This window comes from Liolophura sinensis, chromosome 2 (assembly GCF_032854445.1).
Source record: "Liolophura sinensis isolate JHLJ2023 chromosome 2, CUHK_Ljap_v2, whole genome shotgun sequence".
NCBI classification, from domain to species: domain Eukaryota; kingdom Metazoa; phylum Mollusca; class Polyplacophora; order Chitonida; family Chitonidae; genus Liolophura; species Liolophura sinensis.
In genome coordinates, this window is record NC_088296.1 from 984,716 (window position 1) to 1,009,405 (window position 24,690).

The 24,690-nt window shown below is 40.7% G+C and overlaps 1 protein-coding gene across 1 annotated transcript; it reads right to left on the bottom strand.

Moving 5' to 3' along the window:
- Window positions 1–1,704: 1,704 nt before the first annotated feature.
- LOC135462982 (cytoplasmic polyadenylation element-binding protein 1-like) lies at window positions 1,705–23,217 on the bottom strand. The gene is made up of 12 exons (XM_064740306.1): window positions 23,149–23,217; window positions 18,315–18,510; window positions 16,887–16,904; window positions 15,653–15,743; window positions 14,597–14,804; window positions 14,128–14,353; window positions 12,366–12,479; window positions 11,644–11,706; window positions 10,573–10,700; window positions 8,532–8,730; window positions 7,273–7,367; window positions 1,705–1,920 (listed from the first exon to the last, which is right to left on the bottom strand). Exons 1-12 carry the CDS (start codon window positions 23,215–23,217, stop codon window positions 1,705–1,707), a joined length of 1,623 nt encoding a protein of 540 aa, XP_064596376.1.
- Window positions 23,218–24,690: the final 1,473 nt, after the last annotated feature.

Here is a 24,690-nt window from a genome sequence, read left to right on the forward strand (position 1 = left end):
ACAATTTAAAAGCACATATACCCGGTGCTGCCAAAGTTTACCGAGGCTAGCTCATGGGCTAAAGAGTTTTCAATTCCAAAATTGCATAATTAAATACGATAAGAACTCATCTTAATTTAAAGATTTAACTAACTTCAGTTCTTAATTCCCCGTTACAACCCAGTGCGTATAAAAAAAACTGTGCGGAGACCCCCGTTAAAACTAAACATAATCGGTTTTTTTCTGTTTCTATTTTTTTGGGTTAAAGACATTCAATGCTTTCTTTACAACATTCTTGCAGGCAAGTAAAGCCTTTCCACAACAGTTTCGGCTATCACTATCCTTAAAAAAGCACAAGGTTTGCAAAAAATCTCCAAAAAACATTTCATCAATTCACAAATATTCAAAAACGGCCTGGTATCAGGTGTAAATTGAATGGCACTATAAACTGTCAATGGACTAGCTAGGATTTCCAAAATGTAAAGGTCGGGGTTCGTCAATAAAGGTCAAGGTTTCGTTGCGAGAATCATCATGGGTACTCCTCCAGAAACCACGGGCGGTCAGATCTCCCAAGGCCGGTTTCTTCAGCACTATTATAGCGTCCTTCCGTAGTGTAGAACTAACTGACTGACTGACTCGTTATGGCGGGAAAAACACCTGAAATCGCAGCAAAATAGAATACAGGAAGGAACGCTTAGGATAAAACGCTACATCGATTAGTAGTATTTCAGCCATAGTATGGAGAGAACATGTTAGAACATGTTTAAAGTTAACATGTCCTGCGTCATGATCACCCAAAATCAGAAATAAAAAGGAAACAAGACGTTTTTAAAAGGAAACAAGACGTTTTTAAAAAGAAACAAATCCGTTAAAATTCGAGAATCACAAAATATTGCTTGCGTGCAATATCCAAACATTATTTCATAACAATATCCATTAAATATTCAATAACATCCTCGCCAATGAAGCCGTCAAATGAATCAAATAACGAGTCAACTGTGTAGGGCCTTCACTGGATATCGACAAGATCTACTCAGTCGACCAGGACACGTTTGTTTCCATACCGGTTTTCATCGAGATCATGGGTATCGCCCTCATCGAGAAGAAATTTAGGTTTTAGACGAACGACCCGTTATGTTCACGTCGACACAAGAATGTTTTAGTTAAGTACCCATAAGCACCCAAACCAACCAGAAATAAGCACATAGACTTGGTAGCAAGTACACCAAAGATCAGCGATAGAGCATCATCAGCGATGGAACACCCCCTTGTGTCATTGCGCATTCAAGATTTGGCCGTTCTACACCATAACAATTATGTTAAATTGACAGAATATTTTTTGTATTTATTTATTTGATTGGTGCTTTACGCCGCACTCAAGAATATTTCACTTATACGACGGCGGTCAACAGTATGGAGGGAGAAAACCGGTGCAGGGCGCGGGAGACACGACCATCCGCATGTTGCTGTCATGGTGATTTGACCGGCGCAACATTACGAACCATTTGAGAAAACCAATCCCAGTTCTTGTTCTGGCTACGAAATACTTGTTCTATTATCCCAATATATAATATCTTGTTTATGTAACAGGTATGTTTTCTATAGCATAAATTTATGTTTCTATTTTAGCAAAACACAGGTACTATCACTTAAATTTATCATTAGTTTTGTAAAGGAGTGTGAAGGAGACCGTGTGCTTACCTGCCCATGTTAGCATCGTGTGGGTTAGAGAATGCCAAGGCTGGCACCGGCGGGGTTAGCACACTTCTTGGTATTCCTCATGAGAGGACTGTGCTGTCGAGACAGACCCACGGCATGCTGACAGTGCCAACAGGACCGGCAGAAGTACTTGAAACAAGCCAGGTCACGGCAGAAGAATGGCGCTTGTTGAAGTTTGCACATGCTGCAGAGAGAATCCTCCAGGTAGGGATCGATTTGAATCTGCAACAACAACAACTCTGTAAAACTCCAAGCGATGCATCGACAGCTTTAAATGATCACGTGCGCTTATGAGATCAGCCTTAAAGTGAAGAAAGCACCTAACTAACGTTTATGTCCACTGAAAGACTACCACTGAAGGTCTCTTAAACGGGCATTAAATATTTTCTTAGATTTTTTTCAACCCAGTCAAAGTTTAATGAAACTTCGTCCTGACACAGCTTTAGCACGAGTGAGCGCAAGATGACGTCACGTTTATCTTAGCTCTCTAACGTCAAAGATATGTTTTGTATAATTGTCTAAGCAGTAGCCTATAAAAGTTGTGGACTTAGGCGATGAAGGCCCAAGTGATAAATACAGTTTTTTCGGAAACTGGACATACTGGAAAAATATTTCTTCCACTGCTTGAACTGCATTCTGTACCTACTGCCTCTGTTGAGATTACATCTTTAATATACTTGGAGCGGCATTTTTTTTTTTTTACAACAAAAAAAAAAACAACAAAAATGCACGCGCCTCGCTTTCGTCGAAAGCGAGGCGCGTGCATTACGTCCCCTGATCGGAGATGACTACTTTCACCTTACGTAAACAGCAGCACTTGATGGCGAACGTACCGGACTGTTGAGCAGTGCGCTATTTACATCATCCCTGTCCTTGCTCAAGCTGAACCATGGCAATTTAAATATATTTACACACATACCACTTGATTTTGCATAACAGAATTCAGAGGGAATACAACAGCAGTTTACCGTGGGTTCTCCACTGTTTTCTACGCTGGATGACCCAAGGCATAAGCGGATATAAGTCGTCTACCATATCCAGTCGATTAGACTGCAATGACATTTTGTTTCTTCGAAGAATATGTATCATGTATGTTCTCTTAATTATCTGGTTTGCACTGCAGTTGCGATTGGGTCACCCAGTGCATCCCCATGTTGTGCTGGTCTTTCTAAAACTAAGCTTTGCTTTGCGCAAATCTTGTCTTTACTACACGCTAAGCAGGCCATGGTGATTGACATATCTACATACATGTGCCCTGTTATAGTTGTTCGCTTTCTGACAAAGGCCGAGCTATCACTAGAGCAATCAGTCTGCGTGGCAAGTCGTAGATTGAGACGTGGTAGTATAAACATGCTGTTACAAGGGCCATGCTTTTTGCGTTATTTCTTACAAATAGGCATCTTACGTCTGAGAAGGGATCGGCATTTCCCATTGGGCATAGCGCAGCATCATCAAGCTCGCCGATCTATTCACGGGAATGCGAACGACCTGCCAACTGTCTCTGTGATGCACGGTGTAAGGTCGCATTGAAAGATTTAAAGCCGTGTATCTGGTGATGCATTGCTTTTTGACCAATAACGTATGCCTTCCTATATATATATATATATATATATATATATATATATATATATATATATATATATATATATTAGAGTGAATAGCAAGGGAGATGCTTGCCAAATTTTCCCTGACTTGACCTAATTACCGAAGGAGTGAGTGAGTGAGTGCTTGGGGTTTAACGTCGTTCTCAACAATTTTTGAGTCATATGACGACGAAGGAATCATTAGGGTGCATGTACGTGTAATGTGCCTCCTTGTTGCAGGACGGATTTCCACCGCTATTTTATTTAGTGCTGCCTCACTGAGACGAGTTACCGAAGGCAAGCAAGCCGCCCCGCCCGAGCCATTATACTGATACGGGTCAACCAGTCGTTGCACTATCCCCTTCATGCTGAACGCCAAGCGAGGAAGTTACAACTTCCTCTTTTAAAGTCATAGGTGTGACTCGATCAAGGATTGATCCTGGATCTACCGGTCCCGAAGCGGAATTACCGAAGGATAAACACTAACCGTAACTGGGCAGTGTGGTATGACGAAGATGTGTCTCGAGCAGTTTAACGACGAAGATGATTGACGTCAACAAATTGACATTAGGAAGATCGCGCCGGGATTGTATCGCTCACGCCAGTCAGTCGTGTCAGAGTTCGATCCCAGCTTACCGAATTTGTTGTGATTAAAATTTTCTAAATTTAAATATTTTAAGTACGCTGCTTGGCATAGTTTAATGTTCTGATCACTAATCTGGTCTTACTTTTCTCTGACGCGTAGTCGCGAATTGCCACTTAAAGTCCGAAAAAGTGAAACCACATTTATCTGTCACGTCACGGAAAACTGTTACAGGTGTAAAGCTGAAAATCACTGAGTGCAAAGCGCTATATATGTACTCTATGTATGCTGGAAGTCGTTGAACTGTGTTAGAAAAAGAGGGCACATGCACACCTTGAAACACTGCCCTAAGGTCGATTCACCCCACATCTACATACATACGATATGCAGTACTTACAATGCACTAATGACTACAAAGAATGTAGGCTTTCTGATTAAACTGGTTATGTATTTATACATGGACATCATTAAGGTAACCCGACGTGACACCGCATAGGCCGGCAATTCCGGCTTTAACCACGGCATTGCTGTTTTAGCAGCTTTACTTTTAATGACTTTTTGGTTGTAACCTAAAAACTGTACTAAGTACAAAAAATAATTCTTAGAGATCTGTAATCCGGGCGTCAAGCAGTGCTAGACAGTGTATGTTTATTTAATCATTTTGAGCAGTTTTTAGACCTGACCTACTTTTAAGCTAATTTTATTTGTCAGTTATAGCAAAACTTAAATACCAAGCAAGGCTTTTGTACAATAAAACCCAAACTTTCAAGTCAGATTTCATCCCAAGATCATTAGCCGATTTACGTAAAAAGATGATTTAGCTTACCAATAAAATTAAAAATAGCTGCTTATCATGTAGGTCTAACTTCTCAAACAGCACAAAACGTCAAAAGCTGCTTTATATGTTGGCTATAAAAAATGCCAAGCTTGTTTTTCTACTCAACGGTTTCGGAAATACTTTTATTCATAGTCAGCTCGTATAATTGCAATAAATTTTTAAACGCATTTTAATGGCAAAACTGTCAGTCGTAGCTCTGCTGTCATAGTGTCAAAAATGAAGATCTGTGGTTGATCTATCTACTGACAAATTTCCAGCTTCATAACTATTACGGTGTCCGATCACGTGACATTTGAAAAAAAATGACCCTGAAATGAGCTATAATTGGTAATTAAAGAAAAACTATACAGTGTAGGAAAAAAAACAAAAACATGGTTGTATTCAGCAGGCCAAACTACATCTAACTGCTATCTTGTTTTTTCAAAATTCATCCACGTGACTAAAACCACGAATAGCGAGCATCCACATTTCTCGACCGATTTGTACAAAATTTTCAATTCTGATACCCCGAGTAGTCTAGTACATGCATATCAACTTTCAATGCAATGGAGATTTTTTTTCAGATTTCCACATTGCTCCAATATGGCTGAAAAATGGGTGAAGTTTTGTACTCAGCTGTCAGAAGAAAAGTAATTTGAGCAAGAACAATAGCTTGGAAAGACGAAGGAGCAACAATTTTTCAGTTGTAATAAATTCAGATAAATAAAATTCATCAAGATTTTTCATTAATTCTAAGCGTTGTGGGGTGACCTGCCATCTTTACTCCTATAAACCTTCGGCATCCCTAATGAATTTTGCACTGACTGATATTTGTTATTTATAAACTGCTGAAGCGCTAAAATGAACGACAAAAATATATTTGGAGAGATGAATGCGGTTTGGGCCGAGACGGTGTGCTACTGTCTGGCATAATTTGTGATACCATCGTTGAATATTTCACGACTTTGTGATTCAACCGATTTTACATCTGTGGCGGTCCGTAAATGATAGACCCATCTCACAGTTCACAATGTGTGAAATGGCCCTTCGGATACTTGTAACTAAATCGTTTGTAAATGATCTCAAAACGATGTCTTATCCAGTAATGTTGTGTTATATGTCACTTCATGGAGTGAATGAGTAAAGACTACGTCCCAGCTTAGGCCGCACAATCTGACTGCAACGTGTTAGATTGGATAAAAATGGCTCCCTCTACTCACACCACTCATTTGTGCAGTATTGTCATTTTGTTTTACAAGTTATTCGGTGAAATCATTAAAATAAGCATAATAAATAACAATCTTTGAAAGCTTCAGCACCCTGCATTCGATTGAAATGTTTTACACAGGTGTTGTCTTGCCCTTTAATGGATATATTTGGATTTTTATGCATGTAACCTGTCAACGGTGATGGGTGTCAAACAACTGGGTGGAGAGTCCAACTGGTTGTTTACGAGGGATGGGAGGGTGAGCGTTAAGGTTGTCTAATGTTTCCAGTAAGTTTATCAATAACGTCATCTCCAAAAAATCGCCGACCTTTCATGGAAAACAGGGTTTATTGAGGTAAAAGAAATGTCTCAAAATAATTTTTTGGCGTAACTTGCGTTGCCTTTAGTTCATGACCTTGCTTCAGGGTCTTTTGATGTATCCTTTAATAACGGCGGTTAAACTGCATCCAGGTGGGAAATTTGTGCAACTATGCGCATGCGTCGTTCTCTACCTTTCGCTTTACATTACTGCCACCAATCACAAATTTTGTACAGAAATCTTGAACGGCGAGGTAACTGGGGTCACGGCGAGGTAACTGGGGTCACGGCGATGAGGCCGTAACTATTCGTCTCTATTTTGTCTAATAATAATTTACACACATGCATATTCTCTTTATTTACAGTGTGCACAACCAAAATATGAAACAATTTTATTGATGAACGCGAATTTTGCGGGAGGAAACAAGTGATAAGGCTTGCCTAAACAAACCTACGTGCGTATCACAGGTTTCAAAATTCAAGATTGTCTATTGTTGACAGTGATGTAAAGCAAAAGGTAGAGAGCGACGCATGCGCTTCAAGGTGTATGATTTACTCGTAGTGCCAGAGATTTGTGTATCAAACGTCAACCATAAATGTCGTTCAAGGCGTCCGTTTTACCACACAGTCTTTGGCGTAACGCCCATGACAACCCATAGGGAAGACCTCCATCACCATTACTGTTAATGTAGGCTAGACGCAACAGCTTAGTAAAAAATGAACATCGTGACCATTTTCCTCCAATAAACGTTCAACACAAACGAACTAAGAATATATAGAAACTATATAAATATAGAAATTGAGTTTTCAATGAAAAACGGCGATGTAATTGCCTTGCAAGACCAACATTTACAGCCAACAGCTAACATGTACGGCTGGCAAGCAAAGGCATGAAAAACATCCATTGAATGGGCGCTCTGGAATAAAGAAACTATTTTACTTAAGGTGGAAATGTTAGAGACATCAGCGTCAGAAAACAGGCAGGTGCGTTTGGACTTTTCTTCAAAAAAAAATTTTTGAGGGTAGTAGCAGCAACGATTGGCTTCTTTTTTTAAAGACATCCTACCTTTTTAGTGAATTTGGCAGTCTTGACTTCAACAAATGCTGCCTCTACGGCTCTCATGTAACTCTTCTGAGAACTAAATGTCACTCGACCGGACCCTGAAAAAAGGAAGATGGCGGAGTTTTTGTAGAAATTTCAACCATGGAGTTAAATCAATACTGATACATTCAATATTCGATTTATGGTTTAGTTCTGCGAAAAACTCTCAAATACTCAACATAACACATTGGTCATGTGATAAAGGATCGTTTACGCCTGAATATTTACTTATTTGATTGGTGTTGTGTACCATTGAAGACCATTTCACGTATTCGAAGGCGACAAGCATTACGGTGGCAGGAAACCAGACGGAGCCCGAAAGAAAGCCTCAATAAAATACCTTATTAAAATAGTTATCATGGAAATCGTCTGGTTATTCGATAGAACATTTTGATAACGAGATATAGGCAGTGGAAACACCAATACTCCATTACAATCTATGATTATTTCAGCTGTGTTTAATGAACTAAATACTGGATATCGGAATCATGAGTTAAAACGATAGCAATTCTTCGGGCAGTCTGGCCATTTTCGGCCGACTGACTAGTCAGGCTCTACCTTGCGAGGTTTTTGCTATTTTCGACAGTACACCTCTAATAGCACCCCAGGAGGAAGGAAGACACCAAGAACGAGGTAGCCGGATTTGAACACTAATTCTACTCTAATTCTAATAGATTCAGGATTTGTGGTTTGATGGCAGTGGCCACTTTCACAAAAGTTCGTAATTCGTGTTTCTCACCTTTTTCTCACCCCCTAAGTCATTTAGGAGAAAAGTTACGAAAAATTGGATTACCTACCCTGTGTGAAAATGGACCCAGGTTGCAAACGCTACAACCAGAATCTGTATGAAAGAGTCACCGTCAGAAAAAATACATACACATTTACATGCTTAGTTTAAAATTTGATGACAACCAGAACTGGCCTAGTGCACAGTCAAGTTTGGATCAGTCAGCATGTAAGTCCGGTTTTAGGCGCCTAACCACCCCGCCACACATGTCTGATCACGTCACACGTTTGTTCATCACGTCTCATGTATAGACCTATTCTTTCTACGATTGCATTCATTCGGGGAGGAGGCGGCGACCGCCGTACTTTTTTTTTTTTTTTAACCAAAATATTACCCCAAGCCCATCTAGGGCAAAAGCTGTCATGCAAGTTTTCATTTTCAAATACTGTCCGTTTTAATATTCTAAAAAACAGTGTCTCTGGCCCTCCCAACTCACCAATTGGATACTTGTGCTTGTCAGTGTCGATGCCAGCATACAGCACGTTGCCGAACAGGTCGTTCATGATATTACCCAGGCTTTCTGCGGTCATCATTCCGTGCAGCGCGCCCACAAATACAGTCTTCTTGGAATCCAGTCTTTGAGAGGGTTGACGAACGTAGTTAGCATCTCCCAGGACCCACGGGATTACCTGTACCTGTAAGACAGGGAGAAATGGAACCAGTAAAATGAAGGCAGGGGTATACATGCAACGTCTAACCGAATTTTATAGGCAAAATTCTGCGAGGTATTACGATGCTTCGCGGCGTGAAACTCATGTGGATCTGAGACGAAATAATACTTCAGAATGGCACCGACATGTTGCCTGATGGATTGTAGTGTTTTGTGTCCAGTTGTATCAGGGCTATAATTTTGAAGGAAACTCATTCAGAACTGGGATTTCGCATGAAATGGATCCCCACTTGGGTCTCATGGGGCCAATCAAACGGTCAGACATTTATAGACACGTTTGTGTGATTGTGATTTGGTGTATTACGCCGCACTCAATATTTCACTTATACCACGGCGGCCAGCAATATGGTGGGGGAAACCGGACAGAGGCCGGAGAAAACCCTCCGCAGGTTGCCGACAGACGTTCCCACCTACGGTCGAAGGGAAGCCAGCATGAGATCGAAGTACAACTCAAAACGTCAAGACAAACTGGTTTACCGCAATACTCTAGCATTTTTCATTTAAGCCATGCAATAAGTTTTTTTGGGTGCACTCTCTAGAAGTAATTGTGTACAAAATTACACAAATGTGTACCACATACGCCATTAATTCTAACAAATTATTGCACTGAACAATAATATGTACCTTCTATACACCATTTTTGTGCACATACACTTTTAATGTGCACCAAATTGTGTACCTGTGATACACATCTTGTATACACTACAAGCTACAAACATGTGTACAAGATCGTACACATTTGGTAATTGAGAGTAGGGATTCTGAGTAACCAGGTACTGTAAGTTATGGACGAAAACATTCCCAGTTATGATATACAGCAGTGAGCGCTATATTGGCTATATAGTACATAAGCTATGCATACAAAACTGGAAACCTATACAGTTTTACCTTGGGCTCGGTTTGCCATTAGGAGTGGGGAAGGTACTCTAATTAGGAGCTCATGGAGCAATTCCACAAAGCCAGTTTTGAACTCTGTCAAAATTTGAAATATGACTTCAAGGCTTAATTTCAAGTTCTGTAAATTAAAATTTAGACCACCTCATCAAAGTTAAGTGTGAAAATTTCAACTTCGAAAACCAACAACTAAGCATTGTGACGATGTTTCAAATTTTGACTAAAGTCAGACATGTCTGAGGAATCGTCCCAGTTACATACGGACATAGCACAAGGTCTCGTTTTTTTATTTTACAGGACACCGTTTAGGACACCGCTGAATACCTGTTGGAAATTTCATTGGGTGTCTAAGCTCTTAAGAGATCTATTCAACAATAGCGTAAACAGAAACGCTTCACTAAGATTAATCTATACTAGTATTGTACAATTCCCTATTACTTTTAACACCCAGGCGAACAAATTTAAATTTCACGTGTAAAGCCGCGTTTCCACGGACATGCGACTACGTTTGGATTAGCTCATACAATTGTTTGAAGCATCCAGTACAGCATTTCTACGGCCCGTGCGCTGATAACTGCGTTTATATTTATGATACTAGTGCCCCGTAAATCTATCCCAGCAATGAGTCCTCGTCCGATGTGTTAAAAATGGCACTTTTCATTCGCTCTGCGTTGACGCGTACGAGTTCGTGCTCCGTTTTACATTGCTCCTAACAACCAAAAGACGAGGTTGTTAATCAGTACGTTGCTCCCAATGCTTCATCGACAATATTACGAAGGGCTACACAAAGAGTTTTTATTCATGTCTTTGTACTTTGCGTGAAGCATCCGTGAAACTGGAGAGGCTGAAGACAACCCCACAAAAAGTTACGTCCTGCACAGATCCGAGGTGAGGTAAGAGAGCCGTGGCTTACCTCTTTGGATCTCATTCTCCGGCTTGAAATCTTGTAATAGTATCCTCCGCCATTACTGAAGTCGTGTGTACAGGATTGGAGCAGAGTTCGGACGGATTTCTCACAGTCAAACAGGAGGTACACATATCCTGAACAAATACACAGATTATCACACCATGATTAATGAAGTCGTCTGTGCAGGATGATGAAGGCTTTTAATGAGATAGATTATATATATATATATATATATATATATATATGGAAATCGGGTTATTCTAATCAATTTCTCACCGTCAAACTGCAGTAAGTACGTAGATACAAGGATACAAGTGTAGAGTGCTTTTGTGTACAATAAAAACATCTTATATATGAATGGTGCTCAGGGCCATACTTAAATTCTTCCCTTGCAGGGCATAATATTAAGAAAAGTTTGTGGAGCAACCTGGTTTCGGACAGCAATGGGCGTTATCCGGTATCTGACAAACTTCTGGACTTAACGACTGAACCAGCTGATTGTTATCCCGCACCCATTGGTTCAGGGCTAGTGAGCTTCCAGCAATTACACTTCTGACTCTTTGTAATATAATTAAAGACGTATAATGTAGAGCGAAACACCTCAGCAGCGACGACAGTGTGATAGACGTACAACGTAGAAAGAAACACCAGGGTATCGACAACAGCGTGATAGACGTACATCAGAAAGAGTAAAACCAGAGCTGTGACGACAGTGTGATAGACGTAAAACGTAGAGAGAAACACCGGTGAAATACGGCATGTTGTCAGTTTACCTCAGTTTGGGTTTTATTTCAACTGTACATGTAAATGCATAAATAGCAAATTACACGCCTTCTAGCATCATGGCTTAAGCAGCAATAGGAAAAATATGGAGTGATGTTAATTGCAATTTGTTAGACGTCCCTGTTGTGGAATTACTCAACAGGCTGCGTTATCACATGTAGCATGCTATTTAACACCCTCGGGGATGCTTAGTCCACCAGCAAAAACGTTAACGCGGCGGTGAATCTATAAACTATAGGTGAGCAGAGCAGATTAGCGGGTGGTTGCTCAAATCCTACAGTAAGGTTGACTTACCATCTTTGCCTGGCCATTCGATCTTCATACTGCCGAACTTACTGAAAGCTGCCTTCAACCCAGCTGTCAACAACAGTACATTACAGTACAGTTTCTTGAAATATATCATAATTTCCAAACGAAATTGAAAAGTCCTAGCACTTCACATTGAACAGTTCTTCAAATACCGTGACCCGCTCTTCTGGAAACTCTTACAAAAGAACAAAAAAAATTAAGCCTTGTACTCAATCTGATTAGTGTTATACGCCGTACTCAGGAATATTTCATTTATAGGAGGGCAGCCAGCATAACAGTAGCATAGCAGGGGACGGGGTTGTATTCTATTAAGAATTTCCTTTATTACCCTACATGTACAGTACCTAATATGTTTAAGTAATTACCGGACTACTTTATCTACACAACTTACAGATCATTCACCTTAACACGCAATTCATATTTTCCTGAACTCTGAAGATACAAAATCAATGACTAGAATCTATTAGGCTCAGCCAAATTTTCACATCCACTCTACCTTTGTTCTTACTCCTGAATGTATTCACAAGTAATTGCAATCTTAAATTATCGTACGGTTTTTAAAGGCAGGTTTGCTCACCGGACCGTATACCGAGAAGCGTGTGACATTCTGGTGAACCCCTCTCTAGATTTAAATATAACAGCACTGACAATCAGTCAAAATGATCAGTTTATTTACGGGAATCGAACAAAATACCTGCCAGACTTACTTTCTTGAATGTCCCAGGGCACACCACCCAAAAACACTTTACATGAATAGGTAGGGTTTTTATGTGCTTTTGGCGGAAGCTGTCCACTCCATGTACACTTGGCATCACATAGCGCTGAAAATAGAAGTTATTTGATAACTGTATTATGCCGTACTCAAGGATATTTCACTTATTCGATGGCAGCCAGCATTATGGTTGGGGGGGAAACCACAACTATCCGCAGGTTGGAAAACAGAAGTGAGAAATGGGAGGGTATATTTACCAACTTAGATAATCATAAGGAATATGCTTATCTTATTTGGAACTTGTGCTATAAGGCTTTTCACTTATACAATGGTTATTAAAGGTCCACGCTATCCTAGCGCGAAACCCCTTGAAATCGTCTGGATTATTATTTTTTCTCATAGCTAGTCCGTAAAATAGCAATATCTCGAAATCTGGTAGAAAAGCCTTTGAAGTTTTAATAACGAACGTTTTGTGCCCTTTGACGGGTCACCTCATTTGGCTGCCACTTTTAACTTTATGGTTAAGCTAAAAAAATCTTCTCTAAAACGGCTGCTAAACATCTAGATAAATCTTCGTTTACCGTTTATAAATGGATCGCCCTACAAAAGATTAAAAAAATCATTGAGTTTGGTATACAAATTGGGTCAAAACTGATCAATGAAATAAGACAAATATAGATCAAATCTAAAACTGCACAGTGGTATCAAAAATTAGAGGATACATTGACCTCTAGATTGTGAATTTCAAATAATTTTCTGGTTCGAGGTGTGGTTTTCGGGTAATTGCCAAAGACTTTTCAGAAATTATTTGATTTTTCTCTTAATTTCAACATGCAGCACTATGTAAGACTTCGTGAAACTTGTCACCGCAGTTTACCGTGGGAATGGACATCAACTGTGCAACAATGTATTGCCTCTTGGTTCTCTGGCACCAACTTTGCAACCATGTTTGTCTTTGATCTCTGCTATCTGCATAAGGTATTGTCTCCTAAACTTTGCTAATCTTCTGTGCTAGGCCCATTGTAATTGCTTGGCATCCCAGGGTTCAGAAATTCCTTTCCAGCTTTTTTTTTTTTTTTTTTTGTTAATATTTAGCATACAATTTATGCAGACTGTGCAGAGTGGAACTGATGCCCGCTGCAGCCATACATGTAGCCCAGCGCCTCCATCTGAGAGCAATGATTATTTTCTTTTCACAGGTATTCACACAAGCCACAATGGACACTATCTAGCCGCCTGTGGTTCAAATCCTGCTAATTCCTGCCAATCTTTTTTTGGCCACCCTCTCGATGGCTTATGATTTGTGTTCAGGAACTTGAAGAAGTCTATACTTGTGTTCAGGAAGGGGTTGCACCCTGAACCAGGATCGCCTCTTGCCCCCACCCCACCCCTAGCTGTACACCACACCCTCATCCCACACTTAAACCCCAACAACCCCCACCCCACCCCTAACCTGCAGCATTTCTATCAAGACAGGCTGCCTTCTCTATGACTTAGGATTCCCTATACTTGTGTTCAGGAAGGGGTTGCACCCTGAACCAGGATCACCTCCTGCCCCCACCCCACCCCTAGCTGTACACCACACCCTCATCCCACACTTGAACCCTGACAACCCCTACCCCACACCTTACCTGCAGCATTTCTATGGAGACGGGCTACCTTCTCGATGGCTTATGATTCCCTATACTTGTGTTCAGGAAGGGGTTCCAACCCCTCATCCCACACTTTAACCCAACAACCCCCACCCCACCCCTAACCTGCAGCATTTCTATGGAGACGGGCTGCCTTCTCGATGGCGTATGGGTCAGTACTTGTGTTCAAGAATGGGTTCCAACGCTGGTCCAGTACAACCTCTTGGCCAGGCAGCACCAGGTTGTTGTAGTTCTGAGGAGGAAGGGGGGCAAACTGCTGGTGGTAACCCCAATTCGTGTTCATCTGAGGCAAACAGTTACTGGCTGCTTGACTACCCAGGTTCAGGGCACTCTGAAAACAGTCAATACTGTATATGCCATAAAACTATGCTTACAAATGAGTAAAAAGGAAAAGGTTGTACGATATTAGTTTTGAAGTAAACCCCGCAAAAGGGCAAAACCCAGGCCTAATAAACACAGGCTGTATTAGGCAGCTTGTAAATACCTCTTTAAAATGTATCCTTGAAAATTAACACAAACCCTCTTTTGAAAATTTTAACTGTACTGAATATTTCAAATCTTTCCACAATCTTACCAGCAGGTCGACAAGTGCATTGTCTGATCCTGTAGACCCGTCCACACTGTTGACAACGCTGGTCTCTGAATCACAGGGCGAGGGACTCCTCAAGTTACGGTTACCACCATTGATGGCTGACACCAGAGCCTTCTCCACTGGGGACATTATGCACTCGTGGAGGGAGGTGGGAGGGGAGGGGGAGAGGGAGCCGTAGTCACTGGAGTAACTGAAACACACACCTGGACACAGTGCATCGAGTATTTGACTGGTGTTTTACACCTTAATCAAGAATGTTTCACTTAATATACCATGGCACCTATCACCCTGAAGGGGAAAAAACTGGGCAGAGCCCTTGGCTGTTTATAACTTGAATCAAACCAACCAGAACTGGGGTCACCTTTTGAATCTGATAAGTTGGGCCAATACAACTTGAGTGCTTTTAATGCATGCATTGGGATGTATCAGCAAGAGAGAAGATTAGAATAGTAACTACATTACATTATTTGTGGCAACAATACTATTCATGGCATTGTGTTCCATCTGGCTAAGGTCTCCAGCTTGATATTGTTCATAGGCAAGACTTTAGCTACAATATTTGAATGTAAAACAATATGCAGAGAAAATATTCAACTAACATCACTGATGAACAATATAAACAAGTCAGGGTTGAGTGATGAAAAACAAAATCACAACTGCAAGGAGAATATTTGGGCAATCATCACAGATTACCAGATACAGGCTGCTGATGTCCATTTTACAGGCCCTCCAGTTTATTTGAGGTTTATACATTTAGGCAGGTTTAACAGTATTTCATGCTGCTGGGCATCAAATTTACATATATGTACCCACAGGAATAAAACTGGAGTGTCAGATTCTCATCCGCCAATCAGTTAATGATGACATAAATAACAAGAGGACAAGTCTAAAATCCAGATGAGTGGGGACATGCGAGTGGTGACATATTGAGGTTGGCGGTCATCTCGACCTACACATCACACTCGATCTTTGTGGGTGTCAGACCTACACGACACTTCCTTTAGGTTGGTAGGTGTCAGATTTACAAGTCGCACTTACTTGAGGTTTGTGGGCGTCTGGTCACCTTTAATGGCTCTCCCTTGTCTCTGTGGTGTCACAGAGGCTGGTAACCGCCCTGTTTGAGACATGCCTGATGGAAAGAAGAAAAAATGGAAAATATTTTACTTAGCTAAGTCATGGTTTCATGATATTGAGGCTGTAGAATATACATTAAAGGCATCTCAATGAAACTTTGTAACAAATTTTGTTGTTTAAGTCAACATTCAAGAATATTTCACACCCACAGTGGCCATCAGTATTATGGTCTTAGACTGTGTCCAAGGCTGGAATAGAACCCATACCTCATCTGTCCTTGTGATCACATCAAAACAATCATATAAACGAGATGTTCACATCTTACTCTGGAAGTCCGAGCAAATTATACAGATATAGACAATGCAGAACTGAATGAATTACTCATGTACCTGTGCAGCACAAACACTGTTAGACAAAAATACAACTTCCCTTCTTAAACTCAACAGGAAAACTACTTTAAATCCCTATTTAATTCTGTGTTAAAATTAGGTCCTAAATCGGTAGGAACTATTAAACAAACTTGTAAGATGGACTAAGGGAGATAACTCACCACAGTTGTAAATAGAGGGATAAGAGACCTGGCTCATTTGTGTGTTAGATTCCGCTGAAAGGTACAAGAGTGGATGTGGAGAATGCAGGCATTTTAATGCTTATTTAATGTCATGTTCCATAACATTTCACTTCTGCAACAGCTGTCAGTTTTATAGGAGACAAATGCATGTTTTTATAATACACAGAGTAGGCCTACTCCTCTTTTCACAGGTTATCACCGTTAACAGTAGCTATCTGTCCAACTATACACTGCTTTTAGCATTTGGAAGTATCCATCTATCAAATGAAATGTAAACAATGATCATCTGGGACTAATCTGCTTGTAAAATTTCTTCTAAGGTCAACTACTTTTGAATCATTGCCATTTCATCCTGTGCCTTGAGAAACTAATGAAGTAAACATCACTATTTTTGCTTTAATTGTGAAATAAATTTGATTTGCGTTTTACGTCGTACTGAAGAATATTTCACTTATGCAATGGTGGTCAGTAGTATGGTGGAAGGAAATCCGACAGAGCCCCTAGGCAAACCCACAACCAGCCACAGGTTGGTGACAGACGGTCCCACCTGCTGTCAGAAAGCCAGCATGAAATGGGCTTCACTGACAGCAAACACACTGCTGAGGCCCCCGGGTCACGGATACCTACCATCAAAGGTGGAAAATCCTGTACAAGAAGAAACTTGTGTTTTATGAACATATGGAACAGAGGAAGGAGGAGTGCAGGAGTGTATGGGGTGAACCTGCACTTTTCCTATGGGCGTCAGTTTTTTACCTGTGGAGCATCCAGGGTCAGATATATAACCATTTTAAATCTGGAAAACGTGTGGAGAACCAAACTGTTTGTACTAAAAGTTTTCATTAATATAAACACAAATATTATGAATAACAATGTAAAGTTTGGTTTTTTATAAAAATTGCCTTCATTCACAGACATAGAGACGATCAGTGCATTTTGTTTTGCTTTGCATGAATTTTTTTTTCACCCGATTATAAATTCTCCATTAAAAGTTTGGGATCAGAGCCTTCAATGTCTTTTTCACACACACACATGGTCCTGGTGAAGAAGATGTGTGAATCATAATAGTGATCAAGGCATGCAGTCTCAAGGCGCGTGATCAAGGCATGCAGTCTCAAGGCGCGTGATCAAGGCATGCAGTCTCAAGGCGTGTGATCAAGGCATGCAGTCTCAAGGCGTGTGATCAAGGCATGCAGTCTCAAGGCGTGTGATCAAGGCATGCAGTCTCAAAGCATGTGATCAAGGCATGCAGTCTCAAGGCGCGTGATCAAGGCATGCAGTCTCAAGGCGTGTGATCATGCAGTCTCAAGGCGTGTGATCATGCAGTCTCAAGGCGTGTGATCATGCAGTCTCAAGGCGTGTGATCAAGGCATGCAGCCTCAAGGCATGTGATCAAGGCATGCAGTTTCAAGGCGTGTGATCAAGGCATGCAGTCTCCCACTAACTTCATTTAACTGACTAGCACTACAAGAGCCGTCTTTAGCACTTATGGATACTCCCAGCAAATCTCAGTCATAATGCCAGTGGGACGATTAGACAAATTGTGGGAACTCATTCTGGCATGCAAATCCTTTCAAATCATTAACTTTATCGTGATGAAACAATATTTAGAATTTGCTATTTGGGAAGGATCTTTTGTTCCTTAGATCAAATCCACAAAATCAGTAAAATTCTATAAAGGTAAACCAAACCATTTTGCTTTAAAGAAATTAAATTCATTTTTGCACTAAATGTAACAAACTGAAAGTAGTCAATGCAAACAATTATAACTAATTACATGTACAGCAAAGATCAGGCCACAGAGAGATCAGGCCACAGAGGGATCAGGCCACAGAGAGATCAGGCCACAGAGAGATCAGGCCACAGAGGGATCTGGCCACAGAGGGATCTGGCCACAGAGGGATCTGGCCACAAGAAATCAGGCCACAACGCCACATAGGGATCAGGCCACAACGCCACATAGGGATCAGGCCACGACGCCACAGAGGGATCGGGCCACAAGAGGGATCAGGCCACAACAGGTAGAGAGGTTATAGAGGGAGTATAATCTGTCCTTACTCTTGCTCTTGTTGTGATTGTACTGGTCAGCTGACATACTGGAGGAAGAGATAGAGGACAGGTCCAGCGAGTTGTCCAGCAGAGCATTTATCCTTTTGAACACATCCATATTAGCGTTCACTGGCTGAGACTGACCAGTCAACGCATGGTTGTATAAGCTGTCCAGTTCTTGTACGGACAGCTCAGGGATATCCGGCTGTCAAAAGTAAACATTGAGAAATTTAACTGATTGATTTGATTGATGTTTAAAGACATGTGCATAACACTGATTTCAGTGTTGTTGCATTACTGAGTTTTCATGGCTGGCGGAAACCCGAGGAGCTAGACAAAACCACCAACAATGGGCAAATTACTCGCAAACTCTCCACATTTTATGTGGTGGAGGTCAACTGGGGCCACTTGCACAAAAGAATCGTAAGCCTAATACGATTATTAAATCACTAAGATCTCGATTTTAGCTTAAAACTGACACCCTCTTGCATGAAGGGATTGTATGGTACGATAGTTGTAAGTTACGATCAAAAAGCACAGTTGGGTCGACCATGTTGTAAATACTTACAATCTCCCTAAAACTAATCTTAAACACAAATACTTGCCTTTGACAGGTTGTAAGTACTTTGACGGTTTGCAAAAATGTACAATGTAACTGTCTTTAATAGATGTTATGACCATTTTTTCACATGTTGTCAGCTGCTGAATCATGATGTAGAATTCTTAAAAATGAAGGCAAGAAAAGTTACTGACTGATACACTGTCCATTTACCCTGGCCACCTTTATGTGAGAGTCAAATTTTGTCTACAATCGGGCAAATTATTTTTACAATCAACTGTAAACTGAACTGTAGGTCTATTACGGATTGTAGCTACAATCGCTTTGTACAAGAGGGCTGTGGTCTTCAGTCTGTAAGCTGTACTTCACGCAATACCACATAATGAAACCTTCTACTGCTTATTGCTTATTAGATTGATGTCTTAGGTCGTACTCAAAAATATTTCACTTATACATGTACGATGCGGCCGGCATCATGGTGGGAGCAAACGGGGCAGAGCCCGGGGGGAAACTCATCACCAGCTGCAGGTTGCTGGCAGATCTTCCCACGTACAGCCCGAGAGGAAACCTGACCTGGGGAGGACCGGAGCTCCCCTCTACAGCATTGGTGGAAGGCTCCTGGGTTATATTTCCATGCCTACATCCTTCTAATGGATATCATGTGATAAAATCAGGGGTAGCTGAAATAAATGGGCTTTATTAGGGTTGCTCACATCAGAAGATAGTTCTGCAAAGAAACTTTACAATCTTCAATGATGCTTCATCCAACAGACAAATCCTACAAGGAGAAGAAACATAAAAATTATGCCAAAATCGGATGAAAGAGCATCAAAACTTATTTGCACATATGATCTTTACTATGTTTTTGGAGGTTTTTTTGAAAATCCAAAAAAATACTGAAGACCACATATAGGAATAACTTTTCACACTCTTTCAGCTAAACTTTGTCATTTTTATGTTTTCTCCACCTTTAAAGGTTCTGGTCTGAGAGATTTTTTCAGTCCATCTAAGAACATCATTCTGAAATGTTCACCAAGGAACTTGTAATTATTCCCTACAAAACACACTTAGAGGGCATCCCTGGGAGGATCTGTGTTACTTATGTATAAGAACAATATATAGAAAAAAAGAAATCCATTCAATTTAACACAAATTATGTCGTCTGAGTGATGGTAGAAAATATTCTATTATTCTGTTAAATATAGCACAAATATTCTGTTAAATCAACAAAAAAGATTTTATTTTGACTAATTGAATATAATCTTGAATATTACACAGTATTATGTTTTAATAACAATACATTCTAGCACCACTCATTCTGTAAAAACTATGGGAGACTATTTTGAGTCAGTGCAAGCAGAAAATGCATTAATCCACTCAGATCACAAGCTTGAACGACCCTCAATGATAAAAATCACAGTTACCTGTTGTAAAACAATAATAGGAAGCATTATAATATTGTATTGTCTAACAGAAACATCGCCACGATATGAATGAAATATTGCCAATGTGGAGTTAAGCCATAATCATTCATTTTTTACAATTTATTTTTCAACTTCAGTTCTTATAGGTCACTTGATCTGATCAGTGTTTCATGCAGTATACTTTTGATGCAAATAAAACAATCCACTTTTTATTATGGTTGAAGTATGGATAACTGAAAGCTTAGAGGTATCAAAAAATTATTTTATTTTTTGCTCTAGGAGAAATGAATCAATTGGGTTCTTGCAATTACAGATGCAATCATTCAGTTTAAATGTCTGGGTTCTGTAGATAAAGCTTGGATCAAAGTGAAACCACCCAGAACAAAAGTGCAACAATGTTTCTTCAATCAACAGACTCGATGCACGTCCAAAAATAACAAGATACTTATCACAACAATGTAACAAATCAGCAACAAATAATGATTACCTGGTCAGTGATATTGTGTGAAAATCCTTAAGATGGAAAATGCACGAATCGGTATATACTCGTTTTCGAACAAATAATACATATAAACAAGTACGAAGTAGGAGTATCAAGGATATGCATTTTTGGGGACTACCGTTTTTTTGAAACTAGTACAAAATATTTTCTAAACAAAACATAATCGTGAACGGATGCCCAAACAAAACGTCAAATATGACCGGTTAGTTTGGCTAACAATGAGAAATTACCAGTTTTGACGATCCGGAATACATCTCAACGGTTTCCCCGACAGACAACGAACTGGGCGGCGTGTTTCACAAATCTGTTGTCTTTAGAGTAAGATCCCGACCTGGACGAAAACTTTCAAAATGGCCGTCAAATAAAGTTTTGCTATTTTTTTTCTTCAGTTTAGATTTCTGCGTGTTTACAACCGTTGCGTTCAGAGACGCTCTGACAAAATCTAAGAGTTGCACTTTCTTAAGTCAGACCTTTTAAATCCACGCCTCATCAAATATTCCTGCCCTTGAATTTCGTCTTTGGCTTCTAAAGGAAGATTTTTGCATGACAATAAAAGTGACATTCAGACTTTCCGTCATCTTTCAAAGCCACACGACGTCTGGACCAGTCCAATATTCCATCACAAACAAGACAGAGGTAAACGTGTACATATAACAAAACGAATGAATAATCATCATGGTCAAACGGCTGTACGTAATTTTCAAGTTCAAACCACTTCCAGTGATTTTAAAATTAAATATTTACAACTTCTTATTTGATACTTTGCTCTGTGTGTCCTTCACTCATTAGGTAAACGTATTGTTTGAAGCTCAGTGTCACCCCGGAAATCTACATGGTGGAATCGTCCAGACGTTCTCCCCCGCATGATTTCCGTCACCTGCAACAGTAGCATGTGAATCTCCATGGGAAGTCTGGGCACAATCAGCGATCGCTTTCGTCTTATACAGCCAAAAGCTTTACCAAACCATACCTGTCAGAAATGAGTCCTCAGCATTTGAAAGTCCTCTATCCACGTGATACTCATGTGATGAAAACATACTCAAACTTATTCATTCCCACGGAATAGTCGCCGATTATAATATAGAGCATAGCCCAGAGGCTCTCAACAGTGCGGTCGCTGTGAGTTTCAAATCCAGCTCATTTTGCCTTCATCTCCAGACTTCGTGGGGAGTTCTGAAAGCAGCGAATGGTTGTGAGTTTCCCCTGGCCTTTGCCGGGTGTTCTCCCACCATAATGCTGGCCGCTGCCGTATGCAATGTTCTCGAGTACGGCGTAAAACACCAATGAAATAAGTAAACCGAAATACTATAGAACAGAGGTCACAGGTTCGAATCCACCTCTCGCTAGTTCTTCTTTTATTCAGCATTCCGTATTATGTAAAACAGATTTTCGATGAAACTCAAGGTCATATCCTCTACCACCTGAGGAGGATTACTTTAAAGCGAACTTTACATCTGGTATTGTAGGCCTAAATGATGATAACTCATCAAGCTTGGCTACCGTTTGTTTTCCTATGTTATCAATAAAGCTTTGATTCTCGCCACCAGTCGGTGTTCCTCTCGAAAGGTTCAAACCCAGCTGTACGATATTGATTGCGGCCGTAAGTAAGGAGATTTGTCAGGTACCTGGCGATGGACGGTGGTTTTCGGTGTTCTCCAGCCACAAATCTGACAGCTGTCGTTTCAGCCAAAAATTCATGGGTGAGGCGTTAGAACTCAAACCAAATAAATGAATAAATACCTCTGAATACCGATACCGACCCCCGTGATACCGACCCCGATGACTCAGTTGGTGGAGCTTCTGCTTCGGAGGCGGCATATCCAGGGTCAGTCACACTTAAGGGTAACACTTAAGACTTCAAAAGAGAAAGTTCTCCGGCTATAATTGGGAAGGTCTGCCGGCAATTTGCGGTGGGTCGTGTGTTTCCCCCGGGGGTTTCCAGGTTTTCTCCCACAATAATGCTGAGCGCCGTTGTATAAGTGAAATATTCTTGAGTACGGCGTAAACACCAACCAAGTAAATAAATAAAAGAGGAAGTTGTTGCTCTTCGCTTGGCGTTCAGCATTAACCACTGGTTGACCCGCATCAGTACAATGCTCGGGTGGGGCGGCTTACTTGCTTTCACGGTAAGTCGTCTCCAGTGAAGCAGCAGTAGATAAAAGAGCGGTGGAAATCCGTCCTGCAGCAAGGAGGCACATTACATGTACCGGCAATCTGAGGAGTCCTTCGTCGCCATATGACTGAACAATTGTTAAGCACGCCATCTTATTATATTAAATCTCGTATAATTCTTGCAGTCGTCTTATAAGTGAAATGTTCTTGAGTACAGCGTAAAACATGACCCGACCCAGGACTAACCCTGGATCTACCGCCCCTGAAGCGGACGTTCCTCCTACCTTGAGGAGGACGTTCTAACCTCAAGGCCATCGAAGCAGTCACTACTGATCTAAAGAAATCTACGATCACATACAGAGGTAGAACGTCTCTCCGACCGATGTTACAGCAGTTGTAAAGTCTAAACTGCAGCAATCAATAGTACAATCGCGAGGTTCCCACTGAAACTATAATGCTTATGTATGACGTCATCTTGATGCTACATATTTGCGAAATCAAGACATTCGGGTAAACTGATTTAGGGTCAACGCCTCAATGACAGCAACAAAGTCCGTTCTAATAAATGACTTCTAAATCTGCGGTAATTTAGCTTTGGCAGATCGAAGTGTAACTCAAAACGTCAAGAGTATAGCGTTAAATAACAATCAAAGTAATGAAATGTAGTGTCAAACGGATGGTGGAGGAATTCCCCTCGCTGCAATAAAAGACTTAAAACAAGAGAGCGATAACGACAATGTCATATATAGTTGGCAAATGGTCGCCAGTGAAGTCCAATCAATTTTCATGGCTCATATGACTAAAACGATATTCTCGCCGCTTGTGTTCTACCGCTGACCAATGCTGTCGAGGGTTCGATCCCAGCAATGTCTGGATCCTGCGAGGATTAAAAGTCTGGGTATTTATAAGGTATCTGTGGACAGGCGATGTCTGGTTTTACTCCGGGCACTCCGATTTCTTCCACCCGTAAACTTGAACTCAGAACATAACTGAATAATCCTTAGAAAAGTTCGTTTTGTGTTTCCGGAAGGAGCAATTAAGGTTTTGTTGGATCACATTTGAGTCTGAATTTCTCACTGTAAACATAGGAATTATGTCCAATTGGTGAAAGCCTACAAGATAACAAAGAAGGATTTGTCAGTTCAAGGGACTTCATGTTATTATTACATAGCATTTAGTGTGAAGTCTTCCATTCACATAGTGACACAGATTTATATATTTCTTTCTTTGAATTTTGTTTTACGCCATGCTCAAGAATATTTATGAGCTTATGGTGGAAGGAAACCCAGAGGAAAAACACGACAATCCACAGGTTGCTAACAGACCCTCCCACGTACCGCCGGAGAGGAAGCCGGCATGGGGTGGATTGGAACTCACAGCAATCCAATTTGTTTCTCCTGGGTCATTGCGCCGTACTGCGGCCTGCTACCTCCCTCGACCATGGAGCCCCCCCCACCCCCCGCCCCCGGCCATCCAGAGACAAGTAGAAACAGATAAAGACCGCTAACATTTTATGCGGCTTTCTTAATTGATTGTATAATCTATTTGATCGTTTACCAACTGCTCATACAGGCCAAAGGAAACTTTTGACAAGTTGGGGACAGCATAGAATGAAATGAAGGGACGCTCTATGTTTTTTGTACTGGCATATTTATATGTGTTAACATATATGTTTATCCATCTCGTACTACACTGTACAGCACGACCAAGCATTTTTTTTTACGAATTTGTGTTCTAACTCTAAAAGGAGTCTACATGTTCAATTTTGTGGACAAAAACCTGTGGAAA

Coding starts and splice junctions, on each gene's coding strand:
- LOC135462982 (XM_064740306.1), bottom strand. CDS start 23,217: ATGGCCTTGAGGTTAGAACGTCCTCCTCAAGGTAGGAGGAACGTCCGC. Junction 18,511..23,148: donor TCAGGGGCGGTAGATCCAGG/GTTAGTCCTGGG, acceptor TACTTTTGACAG/CCGGATATCCCTGAGCTGTC. Junction 7,368..8,531: donor CAAGCACAAGTATCCAATTG/GTGAGTTGGGAG, acceptor TCCTTTTTTCAG/GGTCCGGTCGAGTGACATTT.